Source organism: Pipra filicauda, unplaced genomic scaffold, assembly GCF_003945595.2.
Source record: "Pipra filicauda isolate LSUMZ 115617 unplaced genomic scaffold, ASM394559v2 scaffold71_size5581439_pilon, whole genome shotgun sequence".
Taxonomy (NCBI): Eukaryota; Metazoa; Chordata; class Aves; order Passeriformes; family Pipridae; genus Pipra; species Pipra filicauda.
This window is the reverse complement of record NW_024104887.1, coordinates 3,689,217-3,706,669: the sequence shown is the minus strand read 5'-3', so window position 1 is coordinate 3,706,669 and position 17,453 is coordinate 3,689,217. Positions and strand designations below refer to the sequence as shown.

At 60.7% G+C, this 17,453-nt stretch overlaps 2 protein-coding genes and 1 long non-coding RNA gene across 3 annotated transcripts; 1 reads left to right on the top strand and 2 right to left on the bottom strand.

The window, feature by feature from the left end:
* Positions 1 to 2,627: 2,627 nt before the first annotated feature.
* On the top strand, positions 2,628 to 11,103 carry RASL10B (RAS like family 10 member B). The gene is made up of 4 exons (XM_027725993.2): positions 2,628 to 2,671; positions 4,708 to 5,040; positions 7,535 to 7,659; positions 8,103 to 11,103. The coding sequence occupies exons 2-4, from the start codon at positions 4,825 to 4,827 to the stop codon at positions 8,371 to 8,373; spliced, it is 612 nt and encodes a 203-aa protein (XP_027581794.1). The 5' UTR covers positions 2,628 to 2,671; positions 4,708 to 4,824; the 3' UTR covers positions 8,374 to 11,103.
* On the bottom strand, positions 5,971 to 7,565 carry LOC120324824. Its single transcript, XR_005566472.1, has 2 exons — positions 7,298 to 7,565; positions 5,971 to 6,157 (listed from the first exon to the last, which is right to left on the bottom strand). It is a non-coding gene; the product is annotated as an uncharacterized LOC120324824 (long non-coding RNA).
* Positions 10,699 to 16,316, bottom strand: GAS2L2 (growth arrest specific 2 like 2). Its single transcript, XM_039389304.1, has 7 exons — positions 16,253 to 16,316; positions 15,778 to 16,147; positions 14,888 to 15,126; positions 14,654 to 14,761; positions 13,998 to 14,094; positions 13,357 to 13,630; positions 10,699 to 13,201 (listed from the first exon to the last, which is right to left on the bottom strand). The coding sequence occupies exons 2-7, from the start codon at positions 16,133 to 16,135 to the stop codon at positions 11,989 to 11,991; spliced, it is 2,289 nt and encodes a 762-aa protein (XP_039245238.1). The 5' UTR covers positions 16,136 to 16,147; positions 16,253 to 16,316; the 3' UTR covers positions 10,699 to 11,988.
* Between the last annotated feature and the right edge of the window lie 1,137 nt (positions 16,317 to 17,453).

Here is a 17,453-nt window from a genome sequence, read left to right as displayed (position 1 = left end):
TTGGCTTAGCAGCACTTGGAGATTTGGGCACTTCCACCCTCTGTGAAGGGCAGGTACTGTATCAACCCCTGTTGCTCTGCAGGGGGATGGTTTTGTGTTAGAAGCAGGTGTATGTGCCAAGTAACAGCAGTGCCAGGCTGGTTTGGGGTCACTGATCTTGCTGTTCTGTTCCTTTGTGCATCCCTGGTGTGCCTGGGGTGGGTTCATCATTCCTCACTGGGGGTCACCTCTTGCCATGGTGCTGGCAATGAGCCTGGAGCAGCGTTTGGCCCAACAGGATCAAAAGCTGCTGTGAGATGCTCGGGGTTCTGCCCTGCCAGCTGCTGTCCCCTCACATCCTGTGGCAAAGGGAAAGGTTTCTCTCTCCCTCCCTGTTCTGCCAGGGGCTCCCCGTGAAGAAATGGGTCTCTCCTGCTGCTCTGGATTTGCAGCCACACTCGTGCCCTGTAAACAGGGACACACCAGCCCCGGGCTGTGCTGAGCTTGTGAACTGGGATTGCTTCATTAGCATTGTCAGCCCCCAGTGCTGGGAGCTCAGAGGACACGGGGCTGGGAACTGCCACGGGGGTGGGTGGTCCCCGCAACCTTCCCTGTTCCTCAGGCCCACACCATGGGACAGGGACCTCCCAGGTTGCTCTCTGCTGCTCTGGCTGGAACTGGGGCCAGCCCCACTGTGCTGGGTGGGCTTCCCAAAATCCCTGCTACTCCTGCTGGTCCTGTGCACATCCTGCCTCAGTGCATGTGCTGAGGGCCAGCACCAGGTGACAACAGGTCCCTGAGCCCATGATGAGGTGTGGGAAGAGGTAGGGACTCGGGTGAGGATTTTGGAGACTGTGGCTGAGGCTGGGGCTGACTGCAGCCCCCCGAGCCATCAGCTCTGCCTGTCCCCTGCTGCCACCTGCATGCCAGGACACGAGAGCTCTCGGATGGATGATTTTAGGTTTGCATCAGACTCCTGTCACTGAGGCTGGGATAAGCCTCCAGCCAGTGGGGATGTGCCAGGATCCAGCCCCACTCCCCTCCCCCCTCCCTCGTATATTAAGTTTCACACATAAAACTGCAACCGAAGAGCATCTTAGAGGGAGCTGCTAAAAATAGCCCCGAGGCTGGAGCCTGAATTGTGCAGGAGAGTTCGTGTGCAGCCTGATCCCTTCCCTCTCCCGAAAACATTCCACAGCTCAAGACTGCTTTATGGTGATCCGGGGAAGGGGAGCAGCATCTAAGGCTGGTAATAACCCCAGGGACACATAACTATTCCCCTAGCTGCGAGCACCAGGCAGCTGTGCAGGGAAATAACCCCCAGATCTGCAAAAGCCTGGGTGTAATGTGGGACAAGGCAAAGGGGCTGTGACCCCCATTGCCTGACGCTGATCCCAGTCCCAGCTTTGGTGCAGGGTGGCACAAAGACAGTTGTGTATTTTGCCACCTGCCCTTGTGTGTGTCCCCCCAGCCGTGGGGCTGTGTCTGCCGTCCCCTTGTCCCCCGGGGAGGATATGGCATTGCATTTCCACTTGCACTCTCTCCTCACCCTGCACAGGAGCCCCCGGAGATGGTGTTTTTTCCAGCCAAAGGTGCTGACGAGGCTGGGGGGAGCTCGGCCAAGCCGTGGCCGGTGTCTGGGCTCAGCCAGACCCACAGAGGCTCCCCGGTGCCCACCGGTGTCACGGTGAGCTGGAGCAGGGTTTGGGGTCTGCTTCGAGGAGCAGAGAGGTGCAGGGAGCCCACCAGCGTGTCCCGGGGGCCTGGACCACACTCCCAGAGGTGTGACCAGCACCTTCCCTCTGTCCAGCACGCAGGTAAATGCTCTGTGCAGGGTGACCCAAAATGCAGACTCTGCAACAGAAATGTCCTTCTCTGGCACCATCCTGGGCTGAGAGTCCCCTCCGGTGCCAGCGGGCATAGAGAAACCCCCAGGGGCTGGCACAGCAAGAAGGTGAAGTGATGTGCCCAAGAGCACAGCGGGCAGTGGTGTCAGAGGAGGGAAAGACTCCCTGAGAGGGGTCCTACCCTCCTTCCCCGAAGGAGTCTAGCCGGGGGGGCTCGTACAGGGTGGGCATGAGAGCGCAGATGCCGCTGGGCTCCGGGAAGGGAAGGGGTGACGGCGCTGCACCCAGCACAATGCAGGGGGGACATGGGAGGGTCTTTTCCCATCGGCACCTCCCCAGAGCCCCGGGAGAAGCCGGTGTCCTTCCTGGGTTCCTGCGGCTCGCTCTGGGCATCCTTACCTCCTTTCCCGGGCGCTGCCTCCTTCCCTGCCTGGCCACTGCCTGTATCCCTCCCCGGGCATCCCCTGCAGCTCTGCCTGGGCTGAGCGTCTTTCCCTCCGCGGGCGCTGCCTGCATCACTCCCGGGCATCCCTGCCTGCATCCCTGCCTGAGCTCTGCCTCCCTCCCTCCCTCCCTCCATCGCTCCCCAGGCGCTGCCCGCCTCCCGCGCGGGCATCCCCGCCATCCCACCGGGCGCTGCCTCCATCCCTGCCCGGGTAGCGCCTGCCCCCGCGCCGTGCCCCGGACGGGCTCCCCGCTCCCCGCCGCCGCCCCCCGGTCTCTCCGCGCCGGGCGGGGGCCGGGCCGGGCCGGGGCTCTGCAGCGGGGCCGCCCGCCCCGCGCCGGGCTCGCCGCATGGCTCCTCCGCCCGCCGGGGCGCCGCCGGCCCGGGCCACCGCTGCAAGGTACGGGGGGTCCGCCGGGAACGGGGGGACGGGGGGGCAAAGTTACCGCTGGGCAGAGCCGTGGGGGGGACTGGGATGTTGGGGGGATGGGGGGTCCCCAGCGAAAGTTGAGCGGCGGCGCTCCCCGCTCCCCTCCGCCCCGCCGGCACGAGGGGCGCGGGTGTCCCTTCCCGGTGTTCCCCCCCACCCGGTACCCCCAGCCCCAGCCACCCACCGCGGCCGGGGGTGCTGCGCTGCCCGCCGCGGCCAGAGCATCCCCGGGAGGGTCGGGGCGGGATGCGGGATGTGCTGGGTGCGGGGTGCGGGATGCTGCCGCCGCCCCCTCCCCGTGGGGGTCCGGGCTTGCTCCTCCGAGTGCCCCCGGCGTCGCGGGGTGCCCAAGGTCGCACCGGAGGCCGGAGCCCCCTTCCGGGAGCCCCCTGTGAACCCCTGCCCGGCCCTGCAGCCCACTGAGCCCGGCCCGGTGCTGAGTGCCCGCGGCCCCCCAGCTGGTCCTGCTCCACCAGCCCACCGTGGGCTCCCCCGAGGGGTCCCCCCACTGCACCTCACATTCCCACAGTGGCTGCTCATGGGGCTGGGGGCCTCCAGGTCGGCCTCAGATGTTTTGGGGTGCAAACTGGGGCCGTGAGTGGTCCCCGTGTGCCAGCACAGAGGGGAACAGGGTTGTTGGGGTGGCACAGTAAGGCTCAGCCTGTGCCCCACTTACAGGGAGCCCTGCAGGCACTGGGTTTCCAGTTGTGTTGCTCCATCACCCTCCAGCCCCACAGAGGAGCTGGGGAAGCTGCTGCAAGGAGGAAGGGTTTGTGGGGACGGGGTTGTCCCTGCAGCAGAGATGCCCCCCGGGACTTGCAATGACAGTGCTGTCTGCTGGTGGAGAAAGGCCCTGGCAGGGTCGGGCATGGGGGCTCCTGCACCCCCTGTTTCCCTGCATTTGGCATGGAAACACTCCTGCTACCAGGGCTGGGGGCAGCCAGCACCCCAGGGGACAGCCCCAGCAGCAGAGGGTGACAGGGTCCCCAGTCCTGCTGTGAGGGGGGTGAGGATGGTGTGAGCCATGGCCCAGCTTGGGGGACTGCGGGAAGCACATCCACTCCAGCACCCCGCAGTGGGAACCTCTGTACCCAGGCTCTCCCTGGGGCAGATAATCCCCGTAGAATGGGCCGAACAGGATGTTTGAACCAGACACTTTCTGCTGCTGCCCTGTGCTTTGGGCATGGTTTTCAGGGAAAATGGACCAGAGCATCACAAATTGGTCAAAACATCCACACTTTGGGATGAAGCACAAGCTGCTTCCTAGTGATGACAGCAAGCAAAAGTGGGACTCATCCCCTCACCCTTGCTGTTCCCATCACAGCTCCTGGTCGGGAGCCCACTGCCAGCAGGTGTTTGGACTCCTCAGACTCAGCTCCCAAATTCCCATGTCCCCCCACACGTGTGGCCCTGCCAGCAGCTTGTGGGCTCACCCCGTCAGCTGGCTCGGAAATTAGACTCCGTCAAGTTAATTGCCCAACCGCTCAAAGCCTGAAATTAAACATTAAAGCTGTCGCTCGCAGGCACAGAGCAACCTCCCCCCGCCCCAGCAAAAGGCAATTCCAGCTGTCCAAGCGGAGGGAAGATGGATTCCCTGCCTTGGGGCAGCACTGGGAAGGAGCAGCCGGTGACAGTCCCCACCGTGCTACGGAACAAGTCCCCAGCACAGCCTGGGATCTGCTGCTGACAGGCTGAGCAAACCCTGAGCCACAGACACACCCTTTCCTGGAGGTCTCCTTGCTCTGGTGCTGAAAGTGAGGAATGTGCCTGTGAGAACCTTCCTGGAATGAAGTTCACTCAAATCCTGGCTCTCCTTGGCTGTGTGGGGTGGGAGGCTCCAAAGGAGACCCTGATGTCCCGCAGTGCTGGGATCATTGTCCAACCCTGGGGCTCCCCCGTGTAACCCTTTTCCACAGGCTCCTGCTTCAAAAAATATCCCCTGAAGTAACAACAGCGTGACACCGGGGTGTCTCTAGGATCTGACCAGCTTCTCCTTGGCCTTGCAGTGACGGGCTGTCCCAGAGGGGAAATGCATCCTGAATGGGGCTGAGGCCCCCTGCACGGGAATATGCAGCCTCGGCACCGCGGAGGCAGCACCAGGGCAGCGGCCGGCGCGCGGCGGAATGGTGGCAACGTTCAAGATCGCCGTGCTGGGAGCCCAGGGCGTGGGCAAGAGTGCCATAGTCCGGCAGTTCCTCTACAACGAGTTCAGCGAGGTCTGCGTGCCCACCACGGCCCGCCGCGTCTACCTGCCTGCCGTGGTCATGAACGGCCACGTCCACGACCTGCAGATCATGGACTTTCCCCCCATCACCGCCTTCCCTGTCAACACCCTGCAGGTAGGGGTGCTCCCGAGGGGACCTCCACCCTGGGGGGGTCTCTGGTGACCTCCCTGGGGTTTCGCTGTGTAACTCCACGGGGTCCTGGTTCCTCCTCTTTGGGGGATGCTTCTCCCTCCCTGTCAGGGTTTGGTTGCTAAAAGCGAGGGATTGTGTCCTCATGGATACTGGCTGAGCAAGTCCAGGATAAAGTGCCTTTTAAAGCTTGATGGCAGCAAATGCAAGAGACAGTGTTCCCACTCCAAGGAGCGTGGCTCTGGGATTGCCCACAGCCACATCCAGCTGAGTGGTGGATCCTGGAGCACTGGGATCCAGTTCTGTGGCTGTCAGAGAAAATGCCAGAGCATTAAGGTGGAAATCAGGGGTTCCTGGAGAGCCAGACCCCTGATGTACCCACTGCCTAAGCCAGGCAGAGCAGGGCTTATTGCCCCTCCTGGGAGTGGCCATCACCTCCCAGCATTGCCTGGGCTTGTTCTTGGAGTGCTGAATCCACCAGCTCCTCCTCAGCCCCCCCGCGCTCTCAGGTGCTTCCAAAGCATCCACAAAAGGCAGTGTGGGGCTGGAAAGTCTGACCAGTGCTGACCATTTCGGGGGGGGGGGAGGGGGTAACGGGGGAAAAAGAGGATTTTAAACTCATGCCATAGCCCCATCCCAGAGGCACAAGTTGTGTCACTGCTGTTGGAAAAGGAGCTGCAGGTGCCCAACCACGACCACAGCCACGCTGGAGGGCAATGCCATCAGTGGGGCCACCTCAGTTAATTACAGTGTTCCTGTGCCCAAGAGGGACGGGGTTACAGGGGCCTTGTATTGCTCCAAGAGTCCCTGTGCCGTTGGGCAGGAGGTGAAGTGAGTGCTCCAGGGGCGAGGAGCAGGTTTGAAAATTAATCAGTGAGTGCAGGGAACGAAAGGTCAGCGCGAGAGACAGCCCCAAACAGCAAAGGGTAATTTATTGACACGGCAGCCGACGGTAACACACTCGATTAACTCCCTGCCTTGCTGCACTCAAGTGGAGGCGGCCGGTGGGAGCAGATGGAGGTTTCCAGGGAGGAGAGGGTGCTCAGGCGGATGGCTCCCAGGGGAAAGAAGAGGACCACGGTGGAGGATACGGCTCTGCCTGCTGGGAAACATCGCTGGACTCTGCTCCGTGCCCAGGAAAAGCATCCCTGTATCCCTCCCAGTGATGTCCTGGGAGAGGAGCAGGAGCCAGAGGCTCTCTGACATCCTGCTCCGGCAGTGCAACCCTTCTACAGCTCAAGCATCCCGGGAAACCTGCACTGCATGAGGAAAACCATGCTGACATCACAGCGCCGCAGCAAGCTGCACCCCGGTGTGGTGAAATAGCTGCGATCTGTTCGTCTCCCAGGTGTATCAGGACTCGGTGTAACCCGAGACGCTGCTGCTCCACCCGCCTGTGTCTCTGAGACAGGATCTCCCCAGCACCTCCTCCCCTCGGTGGACAGAGAGGGGCTGTGTCATTCTGTTCACTCTGAGCTCCTTCCTGCGCAGTCGTCTGCGATGGAGACCAACCCGCACCCCAAACCCCTCTTTTTCCCAGTTCCCTTCAGTCCTAGGTCTTCTCATTTTGCTTCATTCCAATTATAAACTCAGAAAGGGCTGATTCATGGTTCTGAAGGGGTTTGCTCAGGGAGAAGTGATGCCTTTCCTCCTTGGAGCATCTATCTCCTTTCCAGAAGCGCTCAGGAGGATTTGCAGTGCTGTCTTCACAGGCTGCCATTCCTGGTCCCACTGCTGGGATGGGAAAGTGGCTGGAAGTGGGGCAGATTTTCACTTACAGCATGGGAAAAAATCCTGTTGTTCCCAGAAACCCCAAACTTTTACAACAGCATGTATTTCTTACAACTCCAAATTTTGGGTTTGGAGAGGCCACCCCTGCCTCCCTCTGCACTGGCTCCTGATCTTTTTCACACAGACCTGGTTCCTGAGCAGCCACTGCTCCTCTCCTGTCCCCGTGTCCCCTCCAAACAGACCTGCCATCACCCTCTCTCTCTGACCCACAGAGCTGCTGGTCCATCACCCTCAGATCCATGGGGATGGGGCTCAGCATTCTCCTCACCTGCCCTACCCAAAGAGCAGGGTGCATCACTAATTGACACACCTAATTAGGAGCTCTGCAGGATGAAGCTTTTACATCCAGGGCAGGGGGCTGCATTCAGCCCCACTCCCAGCTCACCACTGTGTGTTAGACACGCTGTAATCCTCGCTCAGGAGAGGAATTGGGGCTGACAAATCTTGTTACCTCTTCTCTGGATGAACAAGGAGGGATAAGGGATCTCTGGAGGGGGGGGATGGCTGAAGGGCTGTGGGTGCAGACGCAGCTGTGCAGGGCCGGTCACAGAACAGAGGTGAGATGGGTGCTGGGTGTCGGGGCTGGAGAGTGTTCAGCCCCCTTGCTGCCTGCTGGCAGCAGTGTGGGGCATCCCTTGGGCCCAGCAGCGGGGCTAAGCCAGGATTGATCCCTCTCTGCACCTTGCAGGAGTGGGCGGACGTGTGTTGCAGGGGGCTCCGGAGCGTCCATGCCTACATCCTGGTCTATGACATCTGTTGCTTTGACAGCTTCGAGTACATCAAAACCATCCGCCAGCAGATCCTGGAAACAAGGTAGGCACCACTTTGTGGGATGATGCATCCTGCCCTGCAGCTCTCAGCAGAGTGGTATGGCTGGTCCCAGTGCTCCCCTGCTCCTGGAGTTGGAGATGAGACATCAGACTGGGACAAAACCCCTTTGCAGGGCTGGAAGCCCAACAGCAACATCAAAACTGGGACTGAGGGCAGGAGAAGGAGCAGGACCCTGGGCAGGTATCCCCTGTGGGTGAGGGCAGCCATCCCTGGAAGAGAAGCTGTGGGTGGCACGGTGGGTGGCTGTCCATGGAGAGGGACAAGAGGATAGGACAAGGGCAGGCACATCCCACTCAGCAAGCCAAAACCAAGAGCCATTATGGGATGGGTTGAGCTCTGCTGGGCCAGTCAGTCATCACACTGTGCCAGTCATCACACTGTGCCCCCGTCCCCTTCTGTCCCCCCTCACCTCCCACCCTCCCCAGGGTCATCGGCACCTCGGAGACGCCCATCATCATCGTGGGCAACAAGCGGGACCTGCAGCGGGGCCGGGTGATCCCGCGCTGGAACGTCTCCAACCTGGTGAAGAAGACGTGGAAGTGCGGCTACATCGAGTGCTCGGCCAAGTACAACTGGCACATCCTGCTGCTCTTCAGCGAGCTCCTCAAGAGCGTGGGCTGCGCCCGCTGCAAGCACGTCCACACCACCATCCGCTTCCAGGGCGCCCTGCGCAGGAACCGCTGCACCATCATGTGAGCCCCCCCTGCCCCGGTGGACCCCCCTTCCTCGGGCACCGCGGCTCCCCAGCGAGCACTGGAGTCTCTGCTCTCCGTGGGGGTGATGCTGTGGTGGGAGCTGTGCTGGAGGCACCTCAGGGTTGGCTTCCCACTGGCGCTGGCTCCCTGCGGTGACATTTGGGGACAGCGCACCTTGGGCAGGGTGATGTGGTGGCCAGTGGCAGGTTGGAGCAGTTGGCTGCCTGGAGGTAGTGATGGGTGAGGGAGGTCCTTGACTAAGCCCCCAGGCCCTCTCTGAGCCTCAGCTTGAGGCCAAAGCCGTCCCGGGGGGGTGTACATGGCACCGGAGGGTGGAGGAGATGCTTCAGAGGGTGCCCAAATTTTGGCTGTCAGGTCCATCCTTGCCAGTTCCTTCTCTGGCAGCACAGGGGCAATGCTTGCTGCTGCCTGCCATCCCCTGCCCCTGGAAGGGAATGATCCAGCACCTCTATCCTGATGTGCTGGGGCTGGTTCCATCGCTGGGGCACAGGGAGACAGGAGTCCTGTTTTCCTCCCTGCAGAGCTGGGGTTTCTCCCCTTGGAGGACAGAGCAGCCTCCAGCAAGAGGCCAGGTTACACGGGATCTCTTTTGGCTCAGTTGGGTCAGATTTCCAGGTGGAATTTCCGGAGGAAAGCAAGAAAGGAGGAAAAAAATAATAATAAAGCCCCCATCCTGCCCCTTACATCCCCCAGGGTGCCGGGAGCTGCCTCCCCAGGGCTCTCAGTCCTCCTCTGCCCCAGCCCAGCCCAGGAAGGCTCCTCCTCCCGGCCAGCCCGTCGAACACCAAATAATCTCGGAACGCTCCTTACCGGGCAGGTCACCCCTCCGCTACCTCGCGTCCCGTGCTCAGCCAGCGGCCGGCTTTGCACGGCTTCCACCCAAGCCCCCGGTGTCTCCCGGGCGGGTGGGCAGCCCCCTGTGCCGCCGCACCCACCGGCGGTGCCGCGAGCTCCCACCCGCGCCGGGTTTTCCCGTGGTGATCCTGCCTCCATCCCGGTGAGACGCGGCCCTGGGAAGGCAGCCTCCGAAGCAATAGGGAGCTGGAGTTGCATTTGTGGTTGCATTCCTACTTGTTTGTTTTTCTTTTTTTTTCTCTCTGCGTATCCCTATCAGGGAAGTGAGCCTCTCTCATTTAATTTTTTTATTATTTTTTTTAGTCTTTCAGCACGTTTTTTTTCCCCAGACTTGCAGCTCGCCTGCGTCCTGTCCTGCAGGGCCAGGTGGCAAAGGGCAGCCCCTGTTAGGAAACGGTGGGTGGGGCAGTGAGAGCTGAGCAAGGGGCCGTGGTTTCTCCTTGGCTGCCCCCTGTGAGGCACGGGGAAATACCATCCTCACCTCCTGAGGCAGGATCTGTGGCTGGTCCATCCTCCAGCAAAACCACCCTGGTGTAACAGGGAGGTGCAGGTATTCAAGGTATTCAGTGCTGCTCCGGGCAGTAAAGCAGAAGGACACCAGCCCCTCTTCCCCCCACAGCCAGGTGTCCATCGCCCAGCAGCATCACCGTGCTCTTGGAAACACTTCCTATGAAAGGCAGGTCCAGCTGAGCTCCAACACTGTGCATTCCACCACCCCCCCCCTGCTCCAGGGCCGGGGGGGGGGGGTGTCACCCTACTCCCTCCCTGCTTGGGGAACCAAACCCCTTGATCGAAAAAAATAAGAAAAAAAAAAAAATAAAGAAGAAAATTAAGGGTTAAAAAAGAGACAAGGCAATGGGAGGACACGATTCCATCTCAGCCAGGAAGGGCAGTGGCACTTGTCACCATCCCTTGCCTTCATGGCAAACCCAGCTTCCCCATCCGACCTCATCCCGTCAGGATTTATGAACGTGTGCAAGTCCACTTGTAGACCTCTGGCTAGCTTTATCCCTCCAAATTGTCTGAGAAGGAAATTCCTTGGTAAATGCTAATAATAAAGCATTTATAAAGTGCTCCGACGTACACATATCAACGACTAAGCCAATACATTGTTTGTTACGACCCTGTAGCCTGCAGTTTATAGCACAATTAGTTACAGGTTTTTATAGCATCTCTTTAGTATTTTGAAAAAAAAACCACAAAAAAAAGGTTATAAATATAATTGTTATATTCTATTGTACTTTATAGACAGAGGAAGTTATATTAGTAATAATAACTCTCACTGCTTCGTCAGCATTTCCCAGCTCCCAAGAAAACGAGGGCTACAAAGAGCCGCTTTCCCAAAAGGCCAGGAGGGGGTAGGTGGTGGTATCCTGGGTGGTGGTACCCCGGGTGCAGGCAGGGACTCTGAGGCAGGACGTGTCCAGGCACGCAGGAATCGGAGCACTCAGCAGCACAGCAGCAGTGACAAGCACCTCGTGCCTCACCCCTACTCACACCTGTAGTACAAAGTGTTCCCACTTCCCCAACACCACCCTGGTCCTGCTGGAAACAACCTGCTCCTGGGCCTGGGAGAGGCTGGGATGTCTCCGCCGCTGTCGCCAGGACAGTGCTGTGTTTCTGCCCCCGTGCGTGTGGAGGTGATGCCTGGGTTTGGCTCAGCCCCACCAAGGATGCTTCCCTTTCCTCCTCCTCCTCCTGCCCCGGTGAGCATCCCAGTTGCCTGGACTTGGCTTTCCTTTCCCTCCTGGACTTCTTGTCGGAGATTCCCAAGGTGTCTACACCGCCTATAACTCCCTGCACCCCCTTCTTTGAAATCGAATTAAAAATCAGGTCTGTCCCCCCTTGTTCTGTACCCGCCTCAGGAGTATTTTTGCAAGCAGGTTTTGCCTCCCCGGAGCCCCAGGGCTCACCTTTGCTGTCTCTGCAGGGGTGTGGGGCTGGCTTTGTCCCCTCTTGGGAGATGGGGATCCGTGGCCCCTGTGGGGCTCCTGGAGGGACATTTGTTGTGCCCACAGGGAGCAGACTGGCAGCCGTGACTCCCCCATCAGGATCATCCTCTCTCCCTCTTTGTTTTCCACACAAAAACAAGTGTGGAAACAGAAGAGCTTTGGTCCATCTCTATTGCACAAACAGCATTGCTGGGTCCGTGGTGCAGGCTCAGGGTGTGGCCCCATGACCCTCAGGGACAACCACCCCCCCCCCGAGGTGACCACGACCCCTCTGGTTCTCCCACCTTCACCCACAAGGAAGCTCGTAGGGGTCAGGAAGGGGCCCTTCCAGTGACCCCCCAACCCAAGTGACTCAAACACTCATTAAGGCTCTTGGAGCCGTGAGACATGAGGCTCATTAGTCCCATGGTACAGACGGGGAAGTCTGAGGTTCGAGATGTTTTACACCTTTGGATGCCAGGGGTGGGGTGTCCCTGCTTTAGTGGGGGCTACACCCCTCTTCCCTGCAGAAAGCACCCCATGCTCTCAATTCGGGGCTGGATTTTTGCACCCAAAACAGCACAAAAGCGCCTGTTTATCCAAAGAATTACCAGTAAAAAAAAAAAAATCCACAGGGAAGGAGGGCGTGTAGCTCCGAAGAGCGAGGCGGGAGGACCCCCGGGCTGCCTGGGAGCAACCCCATCACACCGCCAATGCCAGCCTCGAGCACTGCAGCTCCAGCTTCAGCTGGACCCCTCACTCCTGTTTTTGGAGTGAGGGGTCCGTCCCCACCGGCACTCGGGGAGGGCTCAGACCCAGGACTCCTCATCATCCTCGGTCAGCCAGGCGCTGCAGTCGGCTGGGGAGGGCTTGGCCGGGGGGCGTGTGCTGCCGGGCGGGGGGGGTCTGGGCGGCCCCGGGGGGCGATGCTGGCCCCGGCGGGCAAGTGGGCGATGCCCCAGCGGGGTGGGGATGCGCGAGGGGCGCTTGCCGGGCCTGTGGTCCCGCCGGGGACGCACCTTGGGCCGCAGCTTCAGCTTGTAGATGGAGGGCACACGCTCAGGCTTCTTCAGACACCGCCGGGGCTTGGGGACGTTGTTGGCCCTCACTCCTTGTGGGGTCTGGGACCCCACTCCCAGCCCCTCTCCTTCCCCCCTGACTGGGAGGGTGGTGGGCTGTGAGGCAGCTCGTGGCGGTGTTTTGGGGACCTGTCTCCCCAGCCCCACAGGGCACAGGGGATGCTGCCTGCGGGAGAGCTCCTCCACCACCCTGTCATAGCCGGGGGGCTGTCTGCGCCCCCAGCACCCCCGAGGACTCTTGCTCCCATCACCAGGACCACAGGCTCCCCTCGGTTCATCCTCTGGCACCCCAGGTCCCTCGGCACCCCCAGCCCTTGGGTTCAGGACTGGGTGGCACTGCTGTGTCCCCTGGGGACCACCCCCAGCAGCACAGACTTTGCATCCCTCTGCAAAATAGGCCAGAGGGGTGGAGGGCCGGGAGGTGGCCGGGCTGGCTTTGATGGGGGTTTTAACGCTGCTGTTCTGTTTTGGGGGCTGGCTGGAGGAATTTCGGGGTGAGGGGGATTGGCCCCGGCTCAGGGCTCCCCGTTTCCCTTCCCGTGGGCTTTTCTGTCTCTGTGAGTCTCCCTGGGCACCTCGGTGTGAGGAGGGGGCACAGCCCTTGAAGGGGCTGGGGGCACGGGGTGTCACTGTGGTGGGTACCCCTGTTTCCTGTGGCCTGGCCGCCACCACAGGTGATTCTCCTCCTTGCTTGGTGCTTCTTGGACGTGCTGGTGTCACCTGTGGGCTGGGTGTTGTGGACCTGCCCCGTGCCGGTGCCAAGGGGGTTTTCCCTGGGGTGCTGCCATGTGGTGCCTTAGGGACCCCCACACCGTTTGGCAAGGTCAGCCGGGAAGGGGTGGGTGCCCGGCCCATCACCCCGTGGCCAGGGGAGCTGGGTCGAGCAGGAGCCCTGGATGGTGGTGGCTGCCTCCCTGGAGGGGCAGCCGGTGGCTCCCGCATCCTGCAAGGAGAGAGAGCGGAGAGGAGCAGGAGAGCTGCTGCATCCCCCCACCCAGCCTGGTGTGGGCACATTCAGAAGGGAAGGGGGAAACAAAATTCGAGGATGTGAGGAAAAACTACTCTGAAACCAAGCAGTTTGGGGCATGAACCACCTACCTGCCCGAAGGGACCCTCCGGGGCTGTGCTGGCTCCCGGCGAGGGCTGGCACCCTGTGGGTGACCCGAGCTCTGTGGTGAGGGGGTGGCAGGGGACTGAGGGCGAGGAGGGACACGGGACCCCCAGGTGACGGGGGGCAGGGGGCTCTGGGAGCGGCTGACCAGCAGCGTGGGCTGAGGACCACGGGGGGCGGCCGCCTTCGAGGCCGGGCACAGCCAGACCTCGTGCTGCACTTGCTGCTGCGGGCTCCTGGTTTTCCAGGCTTGTTTGTGAGCTGTGGGAGAAAACGGAGAGGGGTTCGGCATCCCTGTCCCCTGCACCCACCCTCGAGTGCAGCCCCCCAGCCATCGCTCAGCATCCAGCCCCCCGAGGATGCTGGCAGAAAGCTGAGCTCCTGGAGAAGGGGCTTTTGGGGTCTGGCTGCATCTGAAAGTCTTCCATGACCTCTAGTGGCCACCGAAGCCAAAGAGAGTCCCCGAAACCAGATATTCCCCGGCAGAACAAAGAGGCACGGCTGTACAAAAGCCTCCCGCTTTCAGGAGCCTCCTGCTCCTGAAAACGGCCACAGACACATCGAGACCCACAACAGACACTCCCCCCGCCCTCACCCAGCCACGGGGTTTGGGGACGCGGGGACTCACAGAGGGAGGTGCAGCGACACGGGTCGTGCTTGTCCAGGTAGTGCTCCAGCGTGTCCCAGCCGCCCCCGACCCGCACCATGACGTGCTCCCGCAGGATCTGCACGGGATGCCGTGTGTCGTGAAGCCCGGAGAGGTGCTTGGGATGGGACACCCCCCACTTTTTAATCAGCCTCAGGGTGACACACTCAGCCGGGCTTGGAGAGCAGTGGGCTTGCCCTAAGTGCCACCAGGTCTCCCAGGGGACAGCTTCATTCCCGGCTCAGCTCCTGCTGCCATTCCAACAGGTACCTTTCATCACCCCAAGGAGAAAGGGGACCATTTTGGAAAAACCCTCTCCATTGTCATGTGCTGAGTTCTTTGGCCAGGCTTAGGGATGAATCCAGGCAGGGACAGAGCTTCTCAGTGTTCCTATTGCTGGGTAAGACCTGGCTCTGGCTTGGTGAGGGAAAGCCTGTTTTGCCCTGTACACATGGATGGTTACAGCCATGCAAACACTGACAGCAGGGCTGAGCTTCCCTGCTGCCCTGCTTTGGGAATAATGGTCAAAACACTCACACTGGCCCCATTTGGGGGATGGATTATGGAAGAGGCATCAAGGCAGCAGAGAAGCATTCCTTGTGCCTGTGCCCCAAAAGCACGGGGAGCAGCAGACTCACCCGGACGAAGATGAGGGTGTCGGAGTCGCCCACGCGGTATTTCCCTTCGGATATCTTGATCATGGGGAACTGGACAGGGCAGGTACAGCGGCTCACCAGGTGCTGGACCTGCGGGCAGCAGGAATGGGTCCTGGAATGGCCATCCCCATCCATCTCCATCCCCATCCCCACCTCCATTCCCATCCCCATCCCCGTCCATCCCCATGCTCATCCCCATCCCATGCCCCTCCGCACCATCTGGTCGAGGTTGTTGAGGTCCCGTGGTTTCCTGGGGGGCCGGGGCAGGGGGGTGTCTGTGGGGGGCAGGTCCAGCTCCTGGCGAAGCTCCTCCTCGATCTCCTCCTCCATCTGCACCAGGGTCGGGGCCCGCATGCCGAAGCGGGAGGCGCGACGTGCCAGCTCCAGCAGGCACAGCACGAAGTTCTTCTCGTTCTTCCTCAGCACCAGGTCCTCCGTCTCAAACATCAGCACATCTGGGGCAGGGCAGGGCTGGGCTGAGCCAGGGCTGGCACGTGGGGATGGGGACAAAGGGGACGGGGGCACAGGTGGAGTCAAAACCCGCCCAAAGGGGTGCTATTCACTGGAGCCATCCAGCTGGGAATATGGTTGGGTTCAACAAGAGCTGGGATAAATTAAAGGATTTAAGATCTTCTTGGGCATCTACAGCTGTTTCATGGCATTGCAAAGCCACAAAACTCAAGTCTGGGTGCCTTGAGGGTGTGTCACTCTGTGCCATTCCCCTTCCTGGGCATCCACTGGTGGTAGGACAGGCTGACAGACCCTTTGTTGAGCCAGGATTTCTCCTGCTCTCCTTTACAGCTGGGATCATGCCATGCCTGGCAGGGACACACTGGGCCGTACACCCTTTCCTTTTCCACCCCTCCAGCGCATACTTGCACCCAAGCAAACACACTGGGTATGTGCCAGCACCTTGCACAGCTGCTGCCAAGCCTGGAGGAGCTTGTGCAAGAAATGCCAGCTCAGAGATGCATGCACAGGGTGCTGACCCGTGCCGGGGTGGCACTGATTTTGGGGGACACACGGGAAAACACCCGAGGTGATGTCAGGGGCACCTGGAGGGGGTTGCACACAGACACAAGGACAACAGGAGCCTGGCATCTTACCTTTGATATCCATCTCCTTCCTGCACCACTGGATGAAGTTGGAGATGTTGTCCCTGGCCTGGAAGGTGCCTGGCTGCGCTGTGAGGTTGCAGGTGACACCGGCAGCGGGCAGGCGGAGGTGACGGGCCACGTCGGGGTAGGTGCGGGCGAACTCCCCGGCCACCTGGGTGACGTTGTTGGCGTGGGAGCAGAGCACAGCCCCCGTTTCCAGCACCTCCACAAAGGTGCCCACCTCGATGTCCAGGTCATACAGCTCCTTCAGCCACTCCGCCAGGTCCTCCTTCATGGCGTACAGGTACTGCTGGCTGGTCGGGTAGGGACGGATGCTCCGCACCGCCGGGCCCGGAGTCCCCCACATTCTGCCATGGGACTGGGAGGAGGTTGAGGGAGAGGGATGATGGGGACATGGGTGATGGGGACATGGGGAGCTGCCCTGGCCGTGCCCCCAGCCCACCTCCCCAGTAGCCACACTCACCCGGTGCCACTTGCTCCCTGCCGGCCGGGACGGTGACGCCGCCGTCCTCCTGGTGTCCAGAGCCCTTCTGGGGTCTGAGGGCTGAAGGAAATCACCCTCCTGGGCAGTGGGTGTTTTGTTTCCTTCCCAAGTGCTGATCCCTTCTCCTTGGTGACAAGGGGCTGGCTGCAAACACTCCCTGTTAACCCTTCAGCACCTGCTCCTCCCCAGCTATGCCAGGGGTGGATTTTCCCCCCCCCCACCCCCGAGGGCCCTGGCTCCAGGACAGGAAGGAATTAGCAGCTCATCAGCTTCCCAAGTTGCTCACAAGCACATGAGAGGGATTTTCCCCCCTTCCCAACACCCCTCCACCCACCTCCCCTGCAGGTGGGGTGACCTGGTGGCCCTACAAGGTGCATCTTCAGGGCAACCTCAGGGTGAGGAGGGTTTATTTCCACACCCACCTTTGGGCTTTCTCTGCCCTGTGCTTCCTTGCAAACTTCTTCCCAAATTGCTCACAACAGCGAGGTCTTTGGTAAAAGCCAAGTTCCTCCAGGGACAGTGTGACTCCAGGAGTTGGGGCTTTAAGGAAATAACTACACACGAGTGGGCACCTCTGGGAATGTGGGATACTCCCTCCCTAACCCAGGGCTTGCAGAGTTGCAACAACACCCAGGTACATCTGCTAAAAGCAAATCTACCAGGGAAGTGCTCATGTCTCAGGACTGAAGCAGAGCCTCTCATGTGCTCAGGGGGCTCTGTCGTGGGCTCTGGGGGGCTTCTTGCTGTGTTGAGAGACCTGTCCTCTCCCTCGAGCCAGCTGCTGATGCTCACTGCAGCTCACTGTCCAGCCAGTGTCATTTTGGGGGAGGAAATGCAAGAATCCCAGCTATTCTGCCTGGGAATGTGTGGCAGGCTGGAGGAGTCCGCGCCTGGCATGCCCAGCCAGGGAGCTCAGCAGGAGAAAAGGACCCTTGTGAAGCTGGATTTCCAGCCAGGGCACCCAGTGGGGTTGACTGCACAGCTCAGGGTGTGAGTTCACCTCCCCCAGGTCCCCCCCACACCAGTGGGGTGCAGCTGATACAGCACAGTCACCCCATCCCTGCCAGAAATGCTGTGCTCAGCCCCAGCCCCGGCAGCATCACAGGACCCCAAGGCTCCCGATGGGACACAGCCATGGGAAACACAGAGCAGCAAGCCAGGGAGGAAAAGGAAAACTCAA

Bases quoted from the DNA above. Each gene is read 5' to 3' on its own strand.
- GAS2L2 (XM_039389304.1), bottom strand. From the start codon at position 16,135: ATGTGGGGGACTCCGGGCCCGGCGGTGCGGAGCATCCGTCCCTACCCG. The intron at 15,127-15,777 runs GTAAGATGCCAG...GCCCTGCCCCAG, and splicing joins GAAGGAGATGGATATCAAAG to ATGTGCTGATGTTTGAGACG. The intron at 14,095-14,653 runs GTGAGTCTGCTG...CATCCCGTGCAG, and splicing joins ACACCCTCATCTTCGTCCGG to ATCCTGCGGGAGCACGTCAT.
- RASL10B (XM_027725993.2), top strand. From the start codon at position 4,825: ATGGTGGCAACGTTCAAGATCGCCGTGCTGGGAGCCCAGGGCGTGGGC. The intron at 5,041-7,534 runs GTAGGGGTGCTC...TGCACCTTGCAG, and splicing joins TCCCTGTCAACACCCTGCAG to GAGTGGGCGGACGTGTGTTG. The intron at 7,660-8,102 runs GTAGGCACCACT...CACCCTCCCCAG, and splicing joins CAGCAGATCCTGGAAACAAG to GGTCATCGGCACCTCGGAGA.